Raw genomic sequence first — 26,643 nt, 5'->3', positions numbered from 1 at the left:
CTCTAACATCTAAACTAAATCTCTCTTCTTTTAGTTTAATAGAATCTTCTACAGTACTTTTTATTGTGAATGACTAGAGGCTCACTCTAAGGTACATGACTTATTTGACTCAAAAAGAAAAAACAAAAACAAAAAAAGAAGACTTTTTGACGACTACAAAAGTGTACTTGATTTGCAAAGCCAACAGTGTTCAACTAAGTAGAGGTATTAACATTTCTCTCTGAAGATAGACTCCCATGTGGACTTAGCTAGCTGAGATGCAAAAAGACTTCAGCACATAAGTAGAAAAGGATAAAGAAAAAAGAACAATATATAAAATCACAACACTGCAAAAATATAGCAGAAACAAAGATAAAGCTAAACAACTAATAACCTTGATGAAGGTTACACATTTGGTGTAACAGCACACAAAAAAAAAAAAAAAAAAGAAGCAACATCATTTTTATGGAACGATTTTCTTCCTCTCCATTACTTATTTATAGGTCATGAATCAGATATTAAGGAATTCTGGCAGCTGTCAAATGCTTGCTTTCCTATGTAATACAATGAAATTGTTTTCCAAGTGATGGAACAGGTGCAACGTTGTTCCAGTCTTACCTTCCTTATTTAGAGAGCAAGCCACCTAGAAGACAGAAGATAATCTTGGAACATCATCATGAAGTATATTAACTAATATGAATTATCAACTCATCTTAGCTTTCCATAGGCAAAATAAATAAATAAATACATAAAATAAAGATATGCGTTTAGCTGCTTGAAGCCCTAATACAACCATAATTAACCACTGCAAAGTAACAGTGTTCAAATCAATCTTTATTCAGGATAAAATAAAGTACACATTAGTGAGATAGGAACTCTATTTATCATGAAAACCAAGATTTCAAGGGTAGTGCTTGAATCTATTTACCAAATTTATTATTATTCTAAGATTTAGCCTTTATAAGCCTATTGTACAGGTTTATTGAGAAAAATTTACTGTAATGGCCACAATGGTGTCTAATACATAGAAAATACATTTTTATAAAACAATCTATCATATAGCTAGCTACGTCAATGCTAATATTTAAAATCAGAAAAGAATTAGTAAACCTTTTTCAGCATTATTTGACATCACACAGAAGTGCTACCCCACGCAGTACCCAGTGCTCTGGAGGCTGAAGGGTTTTAAGATCCATGGCAGCAATGTAATTCAGATCTGTTCGAACAGTCTTTTTGTAGACCGGACAAGAATATAAACGTGGATCCTTTGAAGCTGAGAAGACAGAAAAGACATTAAAAAAAAAAAAAAATGAAACTGGGGTATGAAAACAGGGCCTTAAAAGATTGGGCACAAGGCAAACATAAAACTGAATCAAAGTTCAATAGCACACATTTCTCCATCACCACCTAAAAAAAAAATCATACTTGATTCTCACACTGTTCATCATTGTGCTATTGCCAGATGAAGGTAATATTGCAATCCTTGAAATTCCTGGAGGCTTAGAATTTAATGTCAGTCCCCAGGAACTGGATGTAGCAAGAAATGTAAATGGATGCTCTAGCTTGTTTAGCATAATTATTAGTTCAACCTGTCCACTGAGCAGTGGCTTAAAAACATATTATTAATATGTCAAAATAACAATATGCTCTACTCATGGAAATACACTGAACAATACATTTTGAAATTCAGTCAGTATTTCAGAATATAAATCAACATTTTCACTGAAGAATCAGAAAAATAGTCTAGTCTTAATATTTCAGTGTTCAATATTTGGCATATTGGCTGCTTTCACAGTCATTATGTCTCTTATATAAGATTAGCTACAGAAAACCCTGATAAAATATCATGTAAGCAGACTTTGCTTCTGGAGGTGGAACACTTTAAATGGAAACTTCCAGATTTACATTCAACATTGGATATTCCTATCCTATTGCACTATTCAATGTCATTTCCTATTTTATTCAAACACACACATGTAATAATAATCTAAATCACACATTTCCATAAAACAGTATTTTCATTGTTCCTTAACTCCCTAATTTTCTTTCAGTTCTTACAGCCCTTTTGTTTCTCAAAGACCAAAACATTTTCCATCGCTTCTTGCCACTGCTTGCTTCCTCTGTTAACGCAAGCATAGCCTTGTCTAGGAAAAAAAGGAGTGCATTTTTATGTATATACAGCACATATATAACGTATATCACAGAATCACAGAATTTCTAGGTTGGAAGAGACCTCACGATCATCGAGTCCAAACTCTGACCTAACGCTAACAGTCCCCACTAAACCATATCCCTAAGCTCTACATCTAAACGTCTTTTAAAGACTTCCAGGGATGGTGACTCCACCACTTCCCTGGGCATCCTGTTCCAGTGCCTAACAACCCTTTCAGTAAAGAAGTTCTTCCTAACATCTAACCTAAAACTCCCCTGGCGCAAATTAAGCCCATTCCCCCTCGTCCTGTCACCAGGCATGTAGGAGAACAGGCCAACCCCCACCTCGCTACAGCCTCCTTTGAGGTATCTGTAAAGAGCAATAACGTCGCCCCTGAGCCTCCTCTTCTCCAGGCTGAACAAGCCCAGCTCCCTCAGCCGCTCCTCGTAGGACTTGTTCTCCAGGCCCCTCACCAGCTTCGTCACCCTTCTCTGGACCCACTCAAGCACCTCGATGTCCTTCTTGCAGCAAGGGGCCCAAAACTGAACACAGTACTCAAGGTGCAGCCTCACCAGAGCCAAGTACAGGGGACGATCACCTCCCTAGCCCTGCTGGTCACACTGTTTCTTATGCAAGCCAGGATGCCGTTGGCCTTCTTGGCCACCTGAGCACACTGCTGGCTCATATTCAGCTGACTATCAACCATCACTCCCAGGTCCTTCTCTGCCTGGCAGCTCTCCAACCACTCATCTCCCAGCCTCTAGCTCTGCTTGGGGTTATTGCGCCCCAGGTGCAGGACCCAGCACTTGGCCTTGTTGAACTTCATGCAGTTGACCTCAGCCCATCGGTGCAGCCTATCCAGATCTTCCTGCAAAGCCTTCCTGTCCTCGAGCAGATCGACACACGCACCTAACTTGGTGTCATCTGCAAACTTACTGAGGGTGCACTCAATGCCCTCGTCCAGATCATCGATGAAGATATTAAAGAGGACCGGCCCCAGCACCAAGCCCTGGGGGATGCCACTAGTGACTGGCCTCCAACTGGATTTGACTCCATTTACCACGACTCTGGGCCCAGCTATCCAGCCAGTTTCTAACCCAACGAAGCGTGCGCCAGTCCAAGCCAAGAGCAGCCAGTATATGTTATATGAATACCATAAATAACTTATATGTGTGATATACATGTTTATACATGTATATATAATGTTGTATATATATGTGTATACATACATTTATGGATATAAAAAAACTTGTATGTTGCAGTGGATTTTGGTGTGGGGATTTAGCTTTCAAAGCTTATGTATGGTTTTATATTTTGATTCAACCACCTCATCAGTTTAGGAGTGGCATTCTGCAAATATCCAGGTCTATGATATATAAACTTCTGTTATCTAAGCTATCATAGCAAGTCTATACCTAGTACTTCAAAATACCAATGAGAAAATAGACTAACTCACTTAAGAGCCACACACTACCCATATACTTTTTGAGAAAAGTAAGCAACAGTATTTTCAGAGTTGTGTATTAAGAACATTACTAGCATCTACATTAGTGTTAAAATACAGTATGTATTTGCACCAGGAATTATGGCTTCTAATTGCAGAGAAAGACTGAATATGAGCATGCTTGTCACAAGGCAGAGAACTGTTCATCTGTAATGGGTTTTAAAAAGTTATTAACACCATTAAGAACAGAACGTGGAGACCTATCTAAATATTAGGGGAAGAAGTGCCCATTATTGATTATCAAGGAAGGCCACTAGCTCATTTTATATAGAAGACTGAGAAGCCTGTCCTGTTGAAAAAGATGCTGTATGTATACATGAATAGAGAAAGCCTGATGAAATCCCTGAAGCTCAAGAGACTTTCATGCAGCTGAAAAAAAAAAAAAAGTTACATTAAAGTCTATCAAATTAATGTCCTTTATGATTCAGTTACGTACTGTTGTTCTCTGCATATATCCTTATAACTGGCATCATCTCGAAGAGCACCTTGGGTTTAGATTCAGTCAGTCTCATGTTTCTTCTGTCCCAGCTAGCTCCTTCCAAATATAGCCCATACACATAGACACCTTCCATAGGAGGGCTTGTGATATCATCTTTCATCCACTTAGTGACCTCGTTGCACAGCACAACACTGTCCAGAGCCCATCCTTTGTTAGCCCTTGTTATTTCCTGCCCAAAACAGATGAAGATCTGGAGGTTACGTTTTTACATATTCAGAGAACCATATTTTTCCAAGCATTTATTATATTATATATTTATATTTATTATATATATATTTATATTTATTATATATATATTTATATTTGTACGGTCATAATTTACCCTCTCAAATTTAACTTTTTATACTATACATGTCTACAGCATTAGCCTTCTCTCTAAGCCAACAATGGGATGGTACTACAAGGCTTCCAGTACTTTATCTGCCATATTTGATTTTTATTTTAATTTATTTTTATTTATTATTTTAATCTTTTTATTATATACAGTATGTTACAACTATACAGTAACACAACCAATAAATGCTGTTGTTGGCTCTTGTGAACATGAAAATTTCACAGCTTTCAGGAAATATGAAACCATTGTGACAAGTAAAACAGTTACAATGAAAAAAAGCATGTTTTGCTGCACGTTTTCTGGGATTGCCTACCTTTTCTTGTAATAATGGTATTCATTAATTATATTCTTAATAGTGAGAGGGAGCTCACTCAGCTCTAAAACTACTTAAAGTGACTGTCAAAAAAAAAAAAAAAACAAAAAAAAAACACTTGGAGATGGATGTGTTCAAGAGTCAACACATATTTCAAATTTAGTCAGTTAATTACTGCACTGGACAACACTTGCCCAACTGTCTTGCCCTATTCCTTATTATTTCCTGCTATTAAGTTATGTCACACCTAAGTTTTATCCCAGTTTATTAAACGTTTTTTCAAGACCTTTGTTTGAAGTAACTGGAATTCATTTTGAAGTTAATGTTTACCCCATACTCCATTTAATTAGCTGCTTTAAAAGAGCAGAAGAGTTAAAGTTCAATTATCATTGTAGCTATTCATTTTTCTCATTTCTATTTATTTCACAGTAGAGCTCAAGAGCAGAGCCCAGACAGACACTTTGTTGTTTACCTGTGACCTTTATGTTGTTATGTACCTCTCGTTCTCTACTAGGGAAGCAGAAAAGTTCAGAAGATTCCAGTTGTTTCAGATACTACTAATAAATCCTTTCCACAGATTTGGGTGCAAGATACTTAGGACTGTTTATTCAAGAAAAGTATTTTGTTATACAGTTCCAAGGTTATATGGCTGTGCTTTTAGTAGATCACCCACTGAAACTTCAGTTAGATATCCAAAGATTACACTGCCCAGATTTGAGAGAGATGAGGTTTTCCTTTTCTGTAAGCCTTAGTTCCGTCTCCTCCAAAAGTTAGCTTTTGTCTGAGCTCCCATTGCATTCCTACCTGAGTATTCTTTCCCAGTATGACAGAATTATCATTTCCAATGTATGTCCCAGTATGCTGATCAGCATAGATATTTATAGTCTGCTTTTAAAGGAAAAGTAACTCTGGGAGAGAACTGAACACAGAACAAAAGGAAGGGGGAAAAAAAAAAAAAGAAAGAAAGAAAAGTAGTTCATGGGTGTAACACCTCTTTTCAGGAATGTCTGAATAGCAACATGAGACATTACTTCTCCACTATACCTTAATAATGTTGTAACGTAGCCCTCATAGGCCTATGATCAAAGTAGTGAAACAAAAATTAACATACTAGTGATTGATAATGAAAAAGTACATGTGCTGGAAGACCACTTCACTCAGTAAGTCATAATCAGTTATGCAGTCATATATCTTCATTGTTGATAAGATGGAGCCATGTGCATAACTCAACATCCATCACACCAATATACATTTCAAAAGTGTATCTAGGAATAGGCAGAGCGAGGCTTTGAATACTGTTTACCTGTCTCATTGCAGTTAAAAATCCTTGAGGATTAAAAAATCCTGTCATCCAGAAGCAGTTTGGTCGTCTTTCAAAAATCCAACTGTAAAATTGGTGGTTTCTTTCTAGAAGTTCAGTAAACCAGAAACCAAGTGTACTGGAAGCCCAAGATGCCTAAAAATAATAAATCGTGTATTCATTTTTTAATCTTCTTCAACAGTTTTAAAACATCATATTCATGTCAATTAAAAGTAATTCATCAGTACACAAGGTAATAATAGTAAAGCATGTTTAAAGCTCATTTTTTATACATTAGCTTTTAGCCTGATAGTTGCCTCACACTGAAACCTGAAGCAAATTCTTGTTCTGTTCAAATTCATTGCTACCATTCCATTCAGATATGCTCAATGCTCCCTGTGGTAATTGTCTATTTTATGATGTTTTCACAAAATTAGATAGCTGTTTGAACTAGGAAGAAATATTGTCTACATGTCTTTCTAAAGTCAGGGTCATTGCTTCAAGATAATAGGATTTCTGCCAAAACTATTCAGCTTTTTCTGAAAAAAAAAATGTTAAGGAAAATTGAAATTATACTATGGAAAGATTTATGATGATTTTTTTCTTTTAATGGTCATATCATACTTATTTTGTGAAGCATCCATTATGGTCTGTTTTGTACCATGAAAATACTTTGTTAATAAAAACAAAGCAAAACAAACCTCTCTACATTTATTTCCATCAGCTGACATTAACAGCTCTCATTATCCCTGAAAACAATTTATATTTCTGATTTGTAAGTGAAAGACTGGAATAATTGAATTACTTTCTTTAAATCAAAGAGAGCTGTCAGATTTCAACCCATGGATTCAGTACAAATGTAATAAAATGAAATCTTTAAATTAAAAAAGTTAATTGCCTTCAAAAGAATTAACTGGGTGACTGGTTTATGTTTTTAAATATAATCAAGTATCTCATTAAAATACATAAGCGAAAGAGTTCTTTGGTTACCCAAATAGCTGAATAATTCAAAGGAGGAGCAATTCTATCTGAAGTTGGAGGAGTGGGGAGGACAGTACCTACACTGCTCTGAGCACATCTATGTGTTTTTTATGTGTTTTTAACATCTCTATTAGAGCTGTCCAGTGAGTAGGAATTTCTCGATATACTAAAAGAAATTAAAAAAAAAATCCTAAGCAGCTTAATAGCTTAATAAAACCCAATGCCATTTCTATCCATTAGACAATTTCCCACTCTTTTCTCTGAGAAACATATTTCGTTTTACTCTATATCAGTGTATAATTATTACTGAAATATTTAATTTTACCCCTATTTGGAAATAACATCACCAGGACATACAGCCTAGCACAACGCTAGAATATGAAAATATTTAGGCTTTGATGAGACTTTTGTAGTTACCACATCACTATCAACCATACCATGACCAAAAAAAATTACATAATCAATACTTTGCAAGTCTTCAGAAGTGCCAGAAAGGTGGTTAAGGGATGGGAGCATCTACCATATGCAGACTGGCTGAGAGAGCTGGGATTGTTTAACATGCAGAAGAGAAGGCTCAGGGGAAATATTATCAATGCTCATACCATGTGTGGGGAGAATGATGGTGGATCCAGAGCCTTCAGAGTGAAAGGACAAAAGGCACAAGATGAAACATGGGAAATTCTATTTAAGCTTAAGAAATCACTTCTTTTTTTTTTTTTCTTCTTTACAGTGAGGGTGGTTGAATACCAGAACACAGATTTCTGAGAATGGTTTTAGGCTCTAGTCTTGGAGAGTCCTGTGACACCCGCTTTAGTTGATTTCACTTTACGTGGGGTTGGACTAGACTATATCCAGAGGTCCCTTCCATCTTCTACTATTCTGTGATTCTGTGACTACAAGTCCTAGTTTCAAAGAATAGCACCAAAATGGCCCAGTAGTGTGGGTGCTGTTTTTGAAAATCTATCACTGCATTTAAAGTTATTGTCTTCTCTCTAGCCTTCTAACCTGCCAGTACACATAGTCTATTAAAATGGGAAATATAGGCATCTGCCACCCCCATTTCTATTTTTATAAATGAAAGAAAACTTGTTTTGACCGTTCTTATTTTAGCCCAAATTCTACCCCAGCAGTCACACCGTGTCCTGGTTAACATGGACACTTATGTTTAAAAAAGTATTTACTGTCTGTCTAGAAGTTCAATCTAACTCTAAAAATAATAATAATAATAATAAATAAATACTTATTTTTTTCTAACAAAACAAGGGATGCACACCTACTTTTGTCCAGCTAGCAGGAATTCTTCCATCATACATGCAGTCTAAAGCATCCCTCAGATTTTCACTCATAACAATTGTTCCATCAATGGCAAGTTTTAGATCAGTCAGAGTGCTTCTCACTAATGAAATAACTCTCTGCATTTGTTCAATCTCCTGACGTAAAAATATGTTCATAGGCTGGAAAGGTCCCATGTTCTTTAGTTTCTCTTTTACCTGTAAGTAGAAAACCATAGAACCTTCAACAGAAATAAAAGCCAAAGCTGGATTTATGTCGAGATTAGGCACCAATACAATTTTTACGCTATATTAGTTTAACTAAGTGGTCAGTTAAGTGGTCAGTTTGGCATAACCCTGAAGTTCTCTGCAACAGAAACATAGGATTTTGTTCCAAGTGAATTCTACAATGCTGAGACTGCCTCTATTTTTAGCCTAAGTCATGATTTAGTATATATATAACTCTACGAGCTGAAGTCATTTAAAAAGCCATTTAAAAGTGTAAAGTTAACAATTTAACAACAACTGTAGGGACAAAACTAGAAATTTTGTAATCTATATGGCTCTATTTGTGCCAAAGATCAAAAAATTATCTATCGTATCATATATCAGTATATCATGTATACTGAGTTATATATATATAGTATCAACTCTCTTAGAAATACATGTAACATTTCTAAGTTTATCAGGATTTTGCTACACATTTATTCTAAAACAACTACCAAAATGAGGACTTTAAGTAATTTTCAACTAGTGAAAAATTTTATTACTGCTCATTCACTGTTATTGTTATTTTAATTTCCCCTCTAATTTGAGACAGATCAGGATCAAAGCTGATCTTCCAAAATAGATCTTCTGCAAACTTAATAGAGATAAATGTACCTATACAACAACAGTATGCAATATATGCCTTTATTAATCCACATATTTATTCTTGAAGATGCTAGGTAGAAGTTGAAGAGAGATGGACTAAGAACTACCAGGAGATTTAGCCCATCACTAAAGCAATACCCTTCTGAGAAGCTGAACAAATTGCAGTTCTTTGCAGATTTCAGACTTCTGGTTCAGCACATATGGTCTTTTGGAAAGTCATAAAACTCAGGCTTCTAGGAAGACTCTAGGTCAGAAACTTCAGGAAGTACAAACGTTTGGAAGACTGCTAGATAGTTAGTGTTCAAAATTCTGATACATGACTAATCTGTTCAGATAAACTACATTATCATAATTATGTCATTTTTGGGGAAAGAAGGCTATGAAACTCAAAATGGGCTATAGAAAACACAAAGCAACAGACATAAGACATGAGTACCTGAAAAGAGTCTATACTCAAAAACTTACTACTGTGGAAAAAGAAACAGAAGAGTGTTAGACTGTACAAATCTCTTTGCTCCTTTCTCACAGCTCAGTATCCTAGCAGGACAATTTAGGGGTTCATAAGGTACTTAGCTCTTTATTAGGTCTTTGTGCTAACTTCCATTAAAGAGTAATCAAAATGCCAGATGACTAAGGATAGGAAGATAGATCTTCCTCAATAAGGAGATGGCAGGATTTAATTAGTAAAACATCTTATTGCCTAAATGAGCAGGTGGAAAGTTTGGGAATCTGTTAAAGCTAGCCCTTGCGTAAAACACAGGTATGATATTTTTTCCAATTATATATTACAATGATTCACATCTATTTCATAACAAAACTACTGCAAATGCTTTACTAGTGTCATAATCAAACCTTCTTGCTTTCATGCTTTTGCAGATAAACACAAAAGTTCAGCATCCTCTGATATGGGAAATATTGGAACCATACCTATTTTACAAGCACTTTCCTGTCATTTATGTTTGTAACCAGCTTTATCTGGTAAGAAATATGTCAGTATCCTAAAATTCTGGGGTACTAAAGTACAACTTAGATGCAGAAACAACACTTTTTCAAATACTCAGCTAAATTGTAGTCTTGAGGATGGGGACAGAGTACAGTCAATTCGTGTGTCCGTGTATCTTGTCATCAGTAATGTTTTCTAACTTTTTAAGAAATCTCTCATTTCTAGAAACATCCCATCTTCCACATAAAAAGAAGTTAGTTTTTCAGAAAAGAAATGACTGTGAGGCCATTACAAATAACATTACATGGGCTACTATGTGTTAATATGAGTTAATATGAGATAGCAACACTAGGTTTGAAACAACGAAAGCTTAAAAAGCTTTTCAAGCTTTGTGGCATTCGTTTCACTGGAGAAAATCATTGCCTACCATTGGAAATTAAAACAACCTAAAAGTATGTTCAGGTTGTAAGCCGAATCCCATGGTAATACGCATATTAAAGCGGTAATACATTCAGAAGCATAACTACATTTGTAGCACCACCTCAGTTTTCTACTACAATGTCAACAAGCTTGTCTGAAAAACTGATGACCTCCCCTAACCTCCGTAGTGCAAATGACAACTTAACCATTAAGTAGTTTAATATTTTGAAAAAGCTCTTATATCAGCCCTTCAGCATATACCTAGTGACTTCATTATAGATGTTAAGAGTTTGGTCAGGCCACTTTACGTTTTTGAAGTATTTTTTGCATAAATTAATTCAGATACGATTTAAAAAAATATATACTTTTTTTTTTATCCATACAAAGCAAAAAAGAGCAAATGTCTTTGACAGAATTTTAATAACTCACTTCAAATGGTACATAATCATCAGGAAGCTTTTCCAGCATATCATCAGCCAGTCTGGCTACAACTGCCTCCCTGGTTTCACCTCCTCCACCAGAGCGGTCTTTAGGCTGAATACAGAGGATGATATCCAATACACCTTTGGAAAGCTTACTTTGGTAAGTGATATCAGCATTGGGGTGCAAACCAAATACCTCTGGTGTGTCATAAGCAGGAAGGCTCTACATAGTGAAACATAAAAAGAGCACAATTTGAGATAGATTTATATGCTAATTATTTTTAAAAATAACAAACAAACAATCTTACATGGTTAAGTAAGTAGCTGGATCTCTTCACACAGTCTTACTGCAAATAACTTTCTGCGAGTTATTTGTCATGTCATGGCCCAAGTCACACCAAAGTTAACAATAAATTTAGTTTTTACCTTCATACATTATTCCAATAGTCAACTTGTTCTCTCATATGTCTATGCTCTTTGTTTTTGTGAGGTTGTACCCAATAGCTGGACTCCATTCTGTACACTCTTTAATAACTTAAATTATCCCTTAACTTATCCCTTCAGCTACATCCCTCAGGTAAATCACGTGAAAAAGAAAAGGGTACTGACGTGATAATAATGATAACTAGTACTGTAACTAAAATATACACATTGTTAAAAAGCAATAAAGAGTCTGTGAAGAAGAGACAAAATACATACTCAGAAGAAAAGACAAAATTCAGGAACAAAGAAACTTGTGAGAAACTTAAGTGAATTATGTTTTTTCCCCTGTTGAGAAGCTTTCATTTACCAACCTGTATGTACTGAAGATATTGATCCACCATAGTACATTTGGGTATGCTGTATCCTTTGTAGAAGCAGAATTCTTGGCTGAATGTATTTTCACTGAACCAAACCTTTACAAAGGTGTTCATCAGCCTTTTGTCATAGTCATCTGTCACACGGCCACCATACTGAATCTCACCTATCATGTAACAAACAGTACTCCAGGAGATCCCCTGAAACCAAACAGAAAAAAGTGACTTCAGCTAATCCTCTTCTCACTTATTTATATCTTCCTTAGTAAGAACATCTGATATACAAAGTCCTGTAACCCTGTCCCTTTTGAAAGCAAGTTATTTTCTTACCACTCTTGTGTTAATATAACACTGTATTCCCAGAACAACTTCAAGGATTTCTCAAAATATAATTCATTGGCAACTAATTAAAGAGGCTAAATCTGGCATCTGAGCAAGAGTGATACAGCTACATTCCAATCACACTTTCAACTTCACTTAAAATGCTAACTGCGAAGTGATCTGCCACATATCTCTCTCTGTACGACTGTCCAAATGAAAGTGAGGACTGTACGTAAGAAATCCTACGTAGTCAGTAAAGGCAACTGTCCATGTCTTTATGCAGCCAAGACAGCTTGGAGCATACTGATTTAAACAAAATATTAAAAAAAAAAAAAAAAAGTGGTCCATTTTTAACTATCAGACATAATTAGCTTTGATATGAGGGTCTATACTTCTAGGGTTTATACTTGCAAAGTTTTAGGGTGAGAAGGCCTGGAACATTGGCTTTGGTTTGTTTTAACGTATGGGTTAATACAGAAATTCTGCATGCACAAGATTAAAAGTCTAATTTAAACATGCTGGTCTACAGACATGTATACTTGGAATACTGATTGTTTGTGGAAAATAAATAATAATTTAAAATCACATTTGTGTTTCAATTATTAGGAACTATGCATACATATTCTGCTATTGGAAAGTTTTATAACCTTAATCCACCTTCCCCAGAAATGTTAATTACCTTCTTGGCATCCACACCATCTAAGTGGTTTTGAATGAATTGCACAGTGGCGTTGAAATCAGCTTGGTTAAACTCATAGGGTATATTCCAACCCAGAGATCCAAACTTGCGTCTTTCTTGAATAGTGGAGTGTAAAAAAGCTACGGCATACAACATTGGTTTCCATTGTACCATGTCAGTGACATCTAGTAAATCCTGGCTGACACCTATTGATTATAAGTGGGCTTTATAAGAAACACAGCAGCAGTATTTTCAAAAGTACTTCAAATCAGTACTAAAACATCAGTCCTAGAGATATTTATTTGACTACCTACCTCTGCCTAGAGGCAATTACTGTCCTACAAAATGTTCTGTGCTGGAGACAGTTCATAGCAGTATCCCAGATTAAGAAACTTCAGAAAATGAACAAACTTGCTAATAGTTCACTTTGCATTGGGTTGCTTTTTTCTAAATACTCTTTGACTACAGACCTTTGTTGAGTGCAGTGTAAAGGACATTTAATAGCCAACAAAGATTAATATGTTGCTTTTCTGCCAAATGCACGAGGAGATTAACAATTTAAATATTTAGAAATGAGATAGTAGAAGACAATATTTGAGAAAATAAAAAGCATTTCCATGTTCCGCTGTCTAATTAGCTCTGGAATCAGAACTTCAACAGATTTCTTCCTTCTAACTTTCATAACTTTTAGCTCAAGCAAAGAATCAAGATGTGTCCTTGCATTATCATAATCAGTTCCTCATAGTTGCTTCCACCCATTACCAGTGGCTACTGAGCAACTACACAATAACAACAAAGACTCCAAAAAAAAACAAACAAAATATAATTTTGAATTATCATCACTCTAGCACTTACCACTGTATGTTCTCTTTAGTCCAGCTCTGAGCCCTTGTGGTGGCTCATTGGTAAACTTAACACACATTTGAAGAAGCGTGATGGGGAACTGTTTGTGAATTTCAGTTGTCATCCACAGTCGAAAGCCTTCATGGACAGTCTCTGTCTCTGTTACAGTGTCCATCAACTCATCCAAAAAGTCAAGTCCAAGGTGGCAGTTTTGCAGAAGTGCCCAACCCCCCTAGTTCAAAACAGAAGAATATAATGTTATTGATAGTGTTTGCATACTGAAAGCACTAAAATCAATCTTGTTTACGATGTAGGTAAAGAACACAGCCAATGTACCTAAACTATAGCAAAAGATAATATAAATAGTGATAAGTGCTTATAAGAATTGTTAAAGGAATAAATCCTCCACAGTTTTGCACCACAGACCCACCAAATCAAAACCAAGGCCTTAACCATTTGTTTTCATGTACACTTCATGTACAAATGGAGACCAGTATCCAAAGCAATGGTAGATATACAATTAACAAAGTACTTTTTCTCCAAGAGAAGGTTCATGTGAGCTAAGCTGTGGGAAGCTCATTCTGGAGTTGTTATCTTGTGTGATTTTATCATTTAAATGAGAGGTTCTTATTTGTCCAATCTGGTCTTGTCAAGTAGTCCCTACATTTAAAACATATCTGGGTGTGACTATAACACTGAGAAATAACAGAAATCTTGACTTTCTAGATTAACCCATGATTTCATTGATCATGAGTAAAGAAACTCAGAAGTATAAAGTAACTCAGAAGCTCCACAGACAAAACAAACTGCTCTTTAGCAGCTTGCTAAACCCAGTTCCTCATAAGGGTCATAGGTTTGGGAAAAACAAATACGCATCATCTTAATAAACTGGTATCAAACATCAAAACATTCAAAATTGATTATCGTTGATATCAAAACATTCCCATATGAATTACTGTACATCATACATACCTGTACCAGTCTCACATACCTGTTCATTAATAGGGTATGTTAGACAGTGAGGGAAAGTAACTACGTTTCTTTTAACTAAATAAAAGAAGCTCTTTAACTTTGGAACATGTTTCTTCTCATCTGATCTGCTAATTAGATTTTAATGTGAAGTTGTCAAATGCGAATTGGAGGCAAAAGTCATAGGAAAACTGGTTATACAGACTGGGAAGAAGCATGTATCTCAGAAGCACAAGAAGCTCAATCTGTTCATGTCAGCTGTACTATCATCTAATGGGCAAAGTTCACTGAATGGGAACATGTTAGCATTTGTTACTGATATAGGTAATTTTATTCTTTAATTCTACCATTTTTCAGTTGTAAAAAAGCCTGTCCTATCAAATTGTCCATCCCTGTTCAAAATGTACGTTACAGCAATACAAGCTATTTTGCTATACAGCCTTGTTTTTCCCAATGTTATGTAATTATCAATTACACTTGGATATATTATACTATATTACACTTCCAATTATACTTCAAATTCATCTTCATTCAACAAAAGAGGTTTGTATTGCTAAAAGTACAAGAAACTAAAAAAAAATGTTGTGAGATGCTTGCTGAAGAACTTTAAAAATTCATGCAATCCAAATAATTGAGCAATTCAGATATGTTCATCAGTCAACAACCTACAGCAAAAACTCTATTTCCTCTGAAAAACAGCCATGTCCACACAACGTCAAAAAGTTTATTATATTCAATTTAATAAATGTGAAAAGACAGTTCTATTGCTTAGGACATGTATTTATGCAAATAAAGACAGGTTCTTCCATCAGCATTAGCTGCCCAACAAACATCTTTATTTCATGACAGAGTTTTTATTTATAAATGTTCAAAAAAACAAAAATGTGTCTCTTACATGAGCCATTGTCTGATGTAGAAGTTTACGAGCATGGACTTCTTGTCCCTGACCCATGGAAACATAACGTGTCTCCACCTTCAGCCTTTTTCCCAAAGCAATAATTAAGTCTGTAGGATCAGAACCCATGGAAAGAAAGCATATGAGAGGAGTACGTGGATCTGACTCTTCCCATGTCTTCTCCAAGTCCAAGATGACTCCTTCTGCATATTTCTCCCCCATAGTGTCAACAATGTATTTTCTTGCCTGTATTAAAAAAAAAAAAAAAGTAAATCTTATCATACCGCGAAATTACTTAATATAATTTTCTGCCCAGTATAAATACAGCCAATATATAAGCTGAAGAGCAAAGGCTGCTAAAATTTACATTAGCCTTTGCCTATGTAAAATTTATAAAATATTAAATGTTGTGTTATATAAATTTAATGGCTGAAATAAAACCATACAACAAACTGTTTATATGTTAACATACTACACAGCCTTTGAAGGTGTAATTACTTACAGCTTTACAAGACTGGTCAAAGCTTATAAATTATTCTATTACATATGGCTGCATGCATTGTTACAAATATTATATATATTACATATAACACCTACATATATTACAGGATAATAAAAACAATAATCCTGCTAAATAGAATGGTTTTAATGATCTGAAAATATTATCTTAGGGGGAAAAAAACAAGGAAAGGATATAAGATATGTTTTAAAGTCATTAGGTCTTTACCACCTTTATGCTTAAACAAATAATTAGTCAATATTAATAATGAGGAAAAAAAAAACAACTGTCACTACATGAAAGACCCAGAGGAGCAGGTGAAGACCATCTCTGTTATACTGTGGAGTACAGCTCCCTGAAGCAACCACAATGTAGTTTTCATTGTGTCTTAACCTTGCACCTTGAAAGAGAACTAACACAAGGGAGCGGGCCTTGTGTAGGCAGTGCCTGCACCTGAAATAAGGGGGGTGGAGAGGATAGAAGACCACCATGAACCCGGAGAACTACCCCAGACTCATTTCTCTATCATTCACCAATGTGAAACATGCATACCCGGGAAAGGGTGGTCCAAGACTCCTGAACCTGCACAGAAGCAGGGACTAAGCTTTAAAAACCCTGACTCTAGAGCATCTGGGTGTGCACCCACCAACTGAGAACCTGAAGAGGACAAGTCAATGCAGGACTCATGGGTGGTTATGTATCAATCTCTCTCTCTCTCCCTATACTTCTGTTTTTTTATTTGGAATGCATGTGCTTCTGCCAAGCCTCTAATAATGCCTCAGCAAATTATCAGTAGAAGTTTAACCTTGCTAAAACCCTGAAAGACTCATATGGTCTTGCCCTCCAACCCAGAGATTCAAACAAATCTCCACCCTAGCTGAGCAGAATGAGACATATGCCTTATTTATATACTGAAAAAAAAAATAGATTATTGTTCCTTTTTAGTAAGAAATTTAAAAGGATCTTTCCAACAGTCTGAGATAATTTTTTGTGTATTCTTAACCAATAGATTGCTTCTCTTGTAGAGTAATCTCTCAATTGATATCTTTGGGACACTTCTCAGAAAAAGATATTCAGCATTTAGCATTTGATTAACTATCAGTTATCATAAAACATCATAAGATGAAAGGTTAACAAAACATTAACAAAACTGAGGACCTGATTTTGCTTGATCAGTTTCATATACATTTCACACATCGGAGATATTCATTACACAGTACCATTTAACCTTTTACTGACTGCAGTTATGCCAATAAATGCCAAGACATTCTTTGAATCCAGTCACAATGTCTAAAGTTTTGCATCCATAACATGAAAACCACACTATTAGTGATTTATTCTGACTTCAGTAAATTGCCAGATATCATACTGAAATAGCATAAATGTATTATTTTACACTGGAGAAACACAAAGACTAAAAATAGGCTCCTACAATTTCACTTTTCTTAAAAATAAGTCTTATCATTTTATTAAGATTTAATTTTATACTTCTCTCTTTCTAAATAGATGGTTTTAAATTAAACATTTTGAACAGACATAATTATAGGTTTTTCTAAGGTTGGTCTTACAGTTGTTCCATTCAAGAAATGATTCCACAATTAAATTCTTTTTATGTTTTGTTTTTCCTCAACCAACCAAGTAATGAAAACACTGCACTCTAATATGAGGATTAATTTGATTGCAAGAACAGTCAAAAATACCATCTGAACTAATAAGGCAGAACTGGATAAACACATAAGCTTCCAGACAAAATCCCATCTTCATAATAATATCTGTGACTAATACTCATTCAGTATATTGGAATTATTTTGCTATCACATGTAAAATATGATAGACTGTCTATCTGAGAAGAACTTCAGAAAATTCACTGAAAAGGTCCATAAGAAAAATGCTTTTATCATGAAATTAAAAGGTACTAAACTGCAATACTTTGATTATTATTCTGTCAACACCCGGATAAACTATGTGATGACATAAATGTACCTGAGCTATGGTCCTGTCAGGGCACCAAGATCTGATAAGAAGAAGATGTCTGAAGCAGTCCAGGGATTGATCATAGCCACAAGGAACTGGTTCTTCTTCGGGATTCTCATTATCAAACCAGACTTTCCATTCTTTCTCTGCTTTGGAAATCTGCAGTTATACCATCAAAGGAGTAAATCTCAATAAACAGACAAGTCACATTTCAACTGCAACAAACTCAGAAACTATTAATGTTTCTATTAATTAATATTTCTATTAATATTAAACTATTAATACATTCACAAGCATTTGTTTATCAGTGTTACTACACAGGTTAGCAAGGGTATTAAGAAAAGAGATGATAAGCCTTCAGAATTTAAAGCACAAAATTGTACAATGCAACAATGCCCTCAAGTACTCATATTCAGGAAAGATGGACTACTACTAATTATTCTCCATTACTAATGTAATAGCATAGCAAGGTCAGAACACACATAGTTAGGCTGTTAGCTTTTGGAACACTATGTACATATCTGCTCCTCACAGTACAGATGGTACTCTTCACGTATAACAAATACAATTTACTTACTCCATTTTACCATACTTAAGTGTTCATTAAGGTTATTCATGTGAGTGTTGAATTTACTGAGCACTCATTCCCTCATTCTTACTGCATATAACCATTGAAATATTGGAACAAACATGATAAAATATGTGTAAGAAAGTACAACAGGGATGCAAGAAAGTCTAACAACCTTAAGGAAGTAGTCAAATTCCATTACGTGAATTGGATAATGTCAAGTTGTATCCCAGTCTAAAAGCAGTATAATTGTAGTGTGTGAACGTTTCTACTTTCTTCTCATTTTACTGTGTTGTTTTCGTTGGTGGTGGTTGTTGTTTTTTGTTGTTGTTGTTGTTGTGTGTTTGTTTGTTGTTGTTTGTTGTTTTTTTTTAATTCTTTTTATACAGATTGCTAAGCAGTCAGGGCCAAAACTGACTATTTTGGGGCTAACATTTCCATTCATAAAATAAACCAGTTTCTCGTTCCATGTCTTGATCTTGATCCTTGTCATTATCAAATAATCACCTTCAAAGAAAAGAGATTCCTTTTAAAAAGCTGTTGCTTACTTGGTCAAGAATATCTGAAAATTGGCTAAGTTTACTGAGCTCCACCAAGTTCAGCCAAGTCATATCCAGGATCCATTTAGTTGGCTTGGGAGGACAAGCTTTAAGGTCCAGAGAAGCACCACCTGAAAGAAAATGGGAATTAGTTATAATCAGAATTCTCAGAGACATCCCCCCCAGCCCAAAAAAAAAAAATAAAATAAATTAAGCTAGATACAACACGACTAGAAAGTCTTCCCAGTCTGGAGAAACACATCATCGTATAGGATAGTCATAAAGAAATTTCTGAGTAGGTAACATGTAAAATTTATTTTCAAATCTTATTTTTCATCCCACTTTAAAGCATAACATTTTAAAATTCATATCATCTTCCCACCACACGCTAAGCCTATATTTAATGTAAAAGAATAAGCTTGAGTTTATGAAGAAAGAAGTTATGAAGCTGAATTTCCATTTTTTCTTCAAATTTTTATTGTTGTAGATAATGTAATAATTTATTCAGTATGTGCATTTGCCTTCCTTGGAATGCTACTTAAACTAAAAGAAAGCAAAATAAAAATAAAACACAGGTTACAAGAATCAAGATTTTTAACCACCTGTAAGTTAAAACATCTTTGGTGAAGTACAGTTTGCAGTTTGGTTTGTTTACATTAAATTTGTTTATGTACCTTCACCTTAATCTTTGTTCTTCTTTGAGGATTTATGTAACTGTTTCTTTGTGCAATATGCCTGAAAATAAGTGCTTGTTGAGAAATGTACATTTTCAAAATGATTTTCTAAAGATTCAACTTGGAAAAATTAATTATAACCCATAAGTAATTGTTGCCTAGAAAATTAAGCATATTTTGGAAGATCCTGGAAAACCGATACAAAGCAACTCCAAGCTATTCAGTGCAGATACAGTGTTCGCATGCAGAGAAGATTAATGCCATAAGCTTGTCATGTTCAGCTGAAAGTCTGATATTCTTCTAAACTGTTAGCATCGTTTTCTTCTTTCCACTCTTGTCTGCCTTCAATTACCAATAAACTAAAAGCTGTAAAAGTGTAAAAAGTTTTTACAGTCAAACCGCATACGTGGTGGTATTTGAACGGTAGACATAAATATCAACTGAAAGGATACTTAGCAATTTTCCTTTTAAATTGCCACAATTCTCAAAGCTAAACTTATTAAAATTTAATGTGCTTCTATAAATTAGAACTACTATATGATGTTGTGTGTCACCAGAACAGAATGATAAGCATGCATTCTTTCACTTGATTGACTTCTCATGTTCAAAAGCAAGCAATAGCTTGGCTAAGAGACACAACCACAGCTCACAAATTTTCTGCAATAATGTATGTGCTCTATTTAAAACCATTCTGTAGTTCAAACCTTTTATAAGGGTCAGAAATTCTTCATGCTTCACTCTGCTTCTTTGTATATCAATCTTCAAAGCAAGTAATAATGTGAAAAGAAATTTGTGCTCCTCATAAAGTCCTCGGGCTGTATATTTGAACACTTCATATGTCATATGTTCAATAATATTAGTAATCCTCTTGCTAGTTATGGGGCTCTTGGTAGACCTGTTGGAAGAAAGGTAGGTAGTTCAATGTCAATTTGCAGGTCTTATTAAAGACAATGCTATGTAAAAGACAAAAAGCCAGAGCTCAGAATTCTGAAATATCAGAGAGCAAGCTAGCAACAACTTTCAGACTGAAAGAGCAACAACAAAAAATCCTTTCCTATTCCACATAGCTGAAAATCAACACGGTATAATGCTTTTTAATTACCTAGTACCCAATTTTAAGGATTGTAAGTACAATTGAAGGTTCATTGCCTTGGTTACTAACAGACAAAGGCCTATGGGTTTTTAAACTGACAATTCCTGTCAAGATTGTAACTGACAAAACTTTTCTTTCTGATATTAGATTACAACAAATCTTTACTGTACTACAACCACCCCCAGGACTGGATATGTATAGATGACACTTCTGCTTAGCCAAATTACCTGGCTAGGGAGTGGTCAAAAAGCCCCAAAAACTGCCGAAGTGAAGTCTGATACATCACATTGACCATGCTCATCTCAGTAATGAGGAAGTATAAGATGCTACCTCTTGTTGCAACTGAAGGATATAAAACAAGACTGTGTTCAAAGCAGAAATGCAAAGTAGAAAGCTTTAAATCTTTACAGCAAACACATTGAGTTTGAGAACATATACTAATCAAAGGTCTTTGAGTTGCTCCATTCTTTACTGGCCAAAAATAATTAAAATGTTAATTTAATCTTCATTTATGCATTAGCAAGAAAAAAAATAAAATAAATCTTTTTGCAATTCTGAGTATATTTGGAAAGCAACTAGATGGTATATTGAAATATTCAGTTCATCAGTAGACCATATAAAAACTATGACAGTTTGAAGTACTGTCTGAGTATCCAGACAAATTTCTCTTACCAACTTTTACAAGAGTCATATAAAAACCAAATGGATTATATTGAATTAACTTACTTTCAGCAGCCATTCAATTTTAAATACAAATATTTTATAAAATCTGCAGTTCTTTCTGCTACATTAACTGTACAATTTCCTAAAATGCGTGTATAAAACAATTCCAGAGAGGACCTTCTTTCACTTTTTTCACATGGCTTCACTTGTCAGTTAAAAGCCAAAAGACTGATGAAACATGTAGACTGTAACTTAAGGATCTGTGACAGAATAAGTAAAACATTCACCAAAACAGATTCAAAGCATTTACCATTATATTGCTTCCTAAAATAGAGCCATTTTGAACCCAATCATACAGTTACCTAAATACCCTAAAGACTCACTGAGAGTACATAAAAACTGTCAACATTTTAACAGCTGAGAAGTAGCAACCAAACCTTCTCAAGCTTATTTCTCCAGTAGACTAGATAGACACTTACCCTCCTGCATGGAGCAGTAGGAAGTCTAGGGAGAAAATAGATCATTCCATTTTATAAATTTCACATGAAATACAACATTGATTATTTTGTCCATCACAGCTTAACACACCGTTTCCTAGATACTTTTTACTTACAGGAAAATGCATACGATTCCCAACCACTACAGCCCTCCTGATTTCATCCTATCATTTCTCTTATTCTAGATATTGTTCTTTTAACTGTATTCTCCAGTCATGTGCCTTTCATCACTATCTCATACTCACCAGGTCTGTACTCTTCACGGGCTGAGTTGATCTGTACCTCTGTTTCAGCAGAAGTTTGCAGTTTCTGTGTTACCTCTTCAGCAGTCTTTTTAGTCTTACTCAGTACAATTATTAAACTCTCATCATCTGCCAAAGAACCCTTAGTGCTTGTAAGTCGGAACAAAAGGTTATCTTCCAGCTCTTTCATCCTCCTTTTGTTTAAAGTCACATCTTCCATAAGATCTGTTCTTTCTTTCTCTAATTCCTGTTGGGATACATGGTAATATTTGGAAAACAGAAAAGCAATCAAAAGCAAAATATAACAAGGTATTTAGGTTTAAAAGTACTTATCCTATTGAAACAGTGTAGGTCAAGGTAACTGCACTGATTTGCAGAAAGAACTCCAGTGGTATTTCTGACAGTAGGTCTATTGTCAGGTTTCCAAACCTTCTATGTAAGTACATGTTAACAAATTGTTTCAGCAAATACTATAGAGAATGCTGATATCATGTCCTAATAGAACTAGAAGTCCAAAAAATTAATTGCTTTTCTTCTCTGTTTCAGACAAAGACAGGGGCAAATACCATTCCAAGGACAGGTTTAGATTTAACTTAACTAATGTTTTCTTCATTTATGCCCTGTTTTCCAATCACCATATTGAAAATATATTCTGTTTAACAACGAGCATCTTTAGTCAGCTAATCAAGCATCAAAGCTTTCAAGCTTTCAAGAAGCTTTCAAGAAGCTAAAATATTCCTCCATTGGACAGGGATAACTTTAGGCTATCACTAAAATCTTTCATTGTTTAAGAGAAGAAAGCATGTAGAACTCAAATTTATTTCTTTATCGATAGTTATTTAGTTGATTATTTTTAGTAATACAAGCTATGTGGTTTATATAATTACTTTGTTTCCCAGAAGTCATGTATAAAAGATAGATAAATGCTGATTAACAGATTTACATAAAAATGAAAAGAATTGCTGCTTAAAATACTCAGAAAAAAAATAAATTATTCAGAGATACAATGTCTTTCCATTTATTCTTCTATTTCTCATAAAATTCAAAGAATTTTTAAAAACATTACAAATTCCTCAAAAAGATAAATACTCCATTGAAACAATATATATGTTTCAATACAGTGAGCAAAAAGGATGAAAAAAAAAGTGAAAGGAAGGGATAACAGTCTTTCAGAAGATGAGGATAATATGAATCTTTTTCTGGTTATCAATAACAAGTGAAATGGATGATAGATACATTAGCTATGTCTACACAAGTACTCCTGCACCGTTTACAAAGCTGTCACTGGTTGAAGTTAAGCTGATCGCACAATGAAGCTGTCTGACAGAACGTAAGTCTTCATACAATGAGCATGGTTTCTCTCATGAGTTCCATGGACTGATCAGAGAAACGCAACTACTTAACATTACCAAGATTACTTCAGCCATTACATGGGAAAATCTTACATGGAAGGGGAAGAAAAAAATAAAATAACTCAATAGATGCCACAATCACATTCCTCTCCAGTGAAGGTAAACTGTAACTGTTGCCAAATAGTTCTAAAGATCCAGAACTGCTGGTGGCACGCTTACTGGCATTGTCATCCTGAACTTTGACTTGCTTAATTAATGAATCTGCAGTGTCAGATTAGTTAGTCAGACCATATCTCCTTGCAGCAAGGAAGTAACTAAGTCCTTTGCACTAGGTTACATTGCCACGAGTTCCACAGTGTCTAGCCAGAATCACACAGAGACAGAATCACACAGAATTTCTAGGTTGGAAGAGACCTCAAGATCATCGAGTCCAACCTCTAACCTAACACTAACAGTCCCCACTAAACCATATCCCTAAGCTCTACATCTAAACGTCTTTTGAAGACTTCCAGGGATGGTGACTCCACCACCTCCCTGGGCAGCCTGTTCCAGTGCCTAACAACCCTTTCAGTAAAGAAGTTCTTCCTAACATCTTCCTAACATCTTCCTAACATGATGAAGAATATCAGTTTCTATTTCATGACATTATACCTCAGTGAGGCAGGAAAAATAGAGTATGGTATGGTCGCAAGAGTAAAGATAGACAGAAAATTCTGGTTGACTGAGTGATTTTTCTTCTGTCCCAGCTTTTAAACCATCTTAACAACAGTCACAATAGAGAGACAAAAAATTACTCTGCAATATGGGAAGTAAGAGTAATAAATTGAAATGAAAGTGAAATCTTCTACAGGTAAATATAAGACACACAGTCAGGAGAAAAATATAATTATTTTTTTACCTGTTTCTCTGTGAGAATGACTCTTCCTAAGAGCTGATTTTCAAGACCTTTCATGGTTACGGTAAAGTCAATGATGGAGGTTCGAGCATTAATTTCAGGAGAGTAACCTGGATTTGGCAGTTTTGTGGTAATGTAAAGTCTGAAGCCATTCATCACATCTACTTCTTTATCACCAACCTTCACCTTAAGACAAGTAAGAAATAGACATCAGGTGACAGTGCACATTCTTGGAGGTGCTACATATAGAAACAAAGTTTACATCTTTCTGTTCAAAAGCATAAACATCCAGCTAAAAATTACATGTCTGATGCAAAGAACTTGTTGAAAAATATCCATGGAACAGTTTAACTGATGTGTTCACAGATTCTTTGAATTCCAGTTACTTTTCATCATTCCATCCCCTAAACGAAAAACATTACACCAGGCAAACAGAGATCTTGGTACCTTCTTCACTTAAAATTGTCATAAACAAAGGGATAACAAAGACTATAGGTTAAATATATTAACTATATGTGAGTTTAAATTTAACCCCTTTTTAATTTTGTATTAGCATTGATCAAATTTAAAACATTTTAATCTTTTGGAGGCATATATTTAATAAAAGTTATTCTGTTGAGGGCAAGTAGGAGGCAGTTTCCATTTGTTTGTTCATTTGTTTTGTTTTTACCTTATTGGTGGAACCTGTTTTAATGAAATTTCTTTCCAAAATATTATCTAGTGCTGGGTCAAGCTCTTCTCCAACATCTTCTATCAAAAGAGGTCTTCCCAGAGAAAGACTGTCTTCTAAGTGATTTCTGAAATACTTGTGATTCAAAGAAGTGATCTAAAAATACAAACATGGACCTATATGTTATGTTTCACCCAGTAACTAAACTTAATACTTGTCTTATATTCAAAGATTATTTCATTTTATTCAGATATTATTTCATTTTATTCAGATAAACTACTGACAAGAAAAATGGTCCTATAGCTAAATTATAGCAATGATTGTGACTACAAGAGATAAGCATCAGGGTATTATATTCTCAGATGTCACTGAATCAAACTGCTAGTTTTTGACTACAAGAGTAGGAGTAAGACAACACTAAGCACATAAAATTTTGATAACTTATGAGTGCAACTAGACAATAAATTCACAGGAACCTTTTATCAACATCAGTTTTATCCTGAATAACTTACCTAAGCCAAACCACAGCAAGGCAGATCCCAAGATTAGGGCTTTTTCCTCAAAATTAGTGGTTTATATATTGAATATATTGAATGAGACATTAAATAGTCTTTGCTTTAAAAAGTTATTAGTTAGTCACAATTGTGACTAACTTTTCAATACATACACAAAGCACATTCAACTTACGTTGTTTATAACTCTAAAATTAAAGTCTAATCATCATTTATTTTTATTTTTATTTTTATTTTTTTAATATGACTAGCTAGGCAACCATTACATGGGTTCCACGCTGACAGAGGAATTAATATGAAGGACAAATATTTCCTATTAATAGTCTAAGAGCCAATTTATTATCATCCTTCAAACTCCTCTACCCTTTTTAGGGATACCTTAAAAAAACATGTTTTGTTGGTGGAATTATTATTGCAGCAAACAAAGACTTTCTTCCTTGTACTTTCCTGATTGAATTGATTTTGTGTATCTTGCTTCAAACAATATGTTGGGGCAACTCTGTATTCACTACATATTTGCAGAATATTTAGCAACTGACATCCATACTAAGACAACACAAATTATTAATAATTTCTGATTATGAGAAAATAACAATATCATGTCGTGCATCCTTTCTTAAACATGTATATGCACTTGTACTACTCATTTGTTTTCTCTAACGTTTATAGTATTTTGTAAATGTGCTTCAGCCTGTATCAGACATTACACATTGAGGTTGGTCTCCAGTAGTTTATGTTTCTTTCAAACAAATTCCTTTAAAAAAGTGGGCTACTGGTATTAATAAGCTTCAAATGTTTCTTATCTTCAGATTTTTCATATCTAGTCAAATCTCCAATCTACCTATATACATATACATTTTATTTTTATAAAAACTGCTTGCTTATTTTTATCTGAATCATAGATATTTTTGTTTGTTTGTTTTGTTAGCTAAGAGTTTCTAGGGACTATGAAAGCACCAGAATTCCTGTT

General features: G+C 34.6%; 1 protein-coding gene across 1 annotated transcript in view; it reads right to left on the bottom strand.

The window, feature by feature from the left end:
- Nucleotides 1-803: 803 nt before the first annotated feature.
- Nucleotides 804-26,643, bottom strand: part of DNAH5 (dynein axonemal heavy chain 5) — a 143,868-nt gene continuing 118,028 nt past the window's right edge. The window contains exons 64-79 of the mRNA XM_068670986.1: nt 25,162-25,317; nt 24,495-24,677; nt 22,248-22,491; nt 21,070-21,184; nt 20,454-20,644; nt 19,085-19,206; nt 17,978-18,127; nt 15,496-15,741; nt 13,644-13,863; nt 12,789-12,994; nt 11,786-11,989; nt 10,999-11,214; nt 8,340-8,552; nt 6,085-6,237; nt 4,072-4,303; nt 804-1,252 (exon numbers count right to left, since the gene is read on the bottom strand). Coding sequence (XP_068527087.1) covers nt 1,101-1,252; nt 4,072-4,303; nt 6,085-6,237; nt 8,340-8,552; nt 10,999-11,214; nt 11,786-11,989; nt 12,789-12,994; nt 13,644-13,863; nt 15,496-15,741; nt 17,978-18,127; nt 19,085-19,206; nt 20,454-20,644; nt 21,070-21,184; nt 22,248-22,491; nt 24,495-24,677; nt 25,162-25,317 — 3,003 coding nt within the window. The 3' untranslated portion in view covers nt 804-1,100. The remainder of the gene's footprint in view (nt 1,253-4,071; nt 4,304-6,084; nt 6,238-8,339; nt 8,553-10,998; nt 11,215-11,785; nt 11,990-12,788; nt 12,995-13,643; nt 13,864-15,495; nt 15,742-17,977; nt 18,128-19,084; nt 19,207-20,453; nt 20,645-21,069; nt 21,185-22,247; nt 22,492-24,494; nt 24,678-25,161; nt 25,318-26,643) is intronic.

Source organism: Anas acuta, chromosome 2, assembly GCF_963932015.1.
Source record: "Anas acuta chromosome 2, bAnaAcu1.1, whole genome shotgun sequence".
NCBI classification, from domain to species: domain Eukaryota; kingdom Metazoa; phylum Chordata; class Aves; order Anseriformes; family Anatidae; genus Anas; species Anas acuta.
This window is presented reverse-complemented; position numbering and strand designations above follow the sequence as displayed.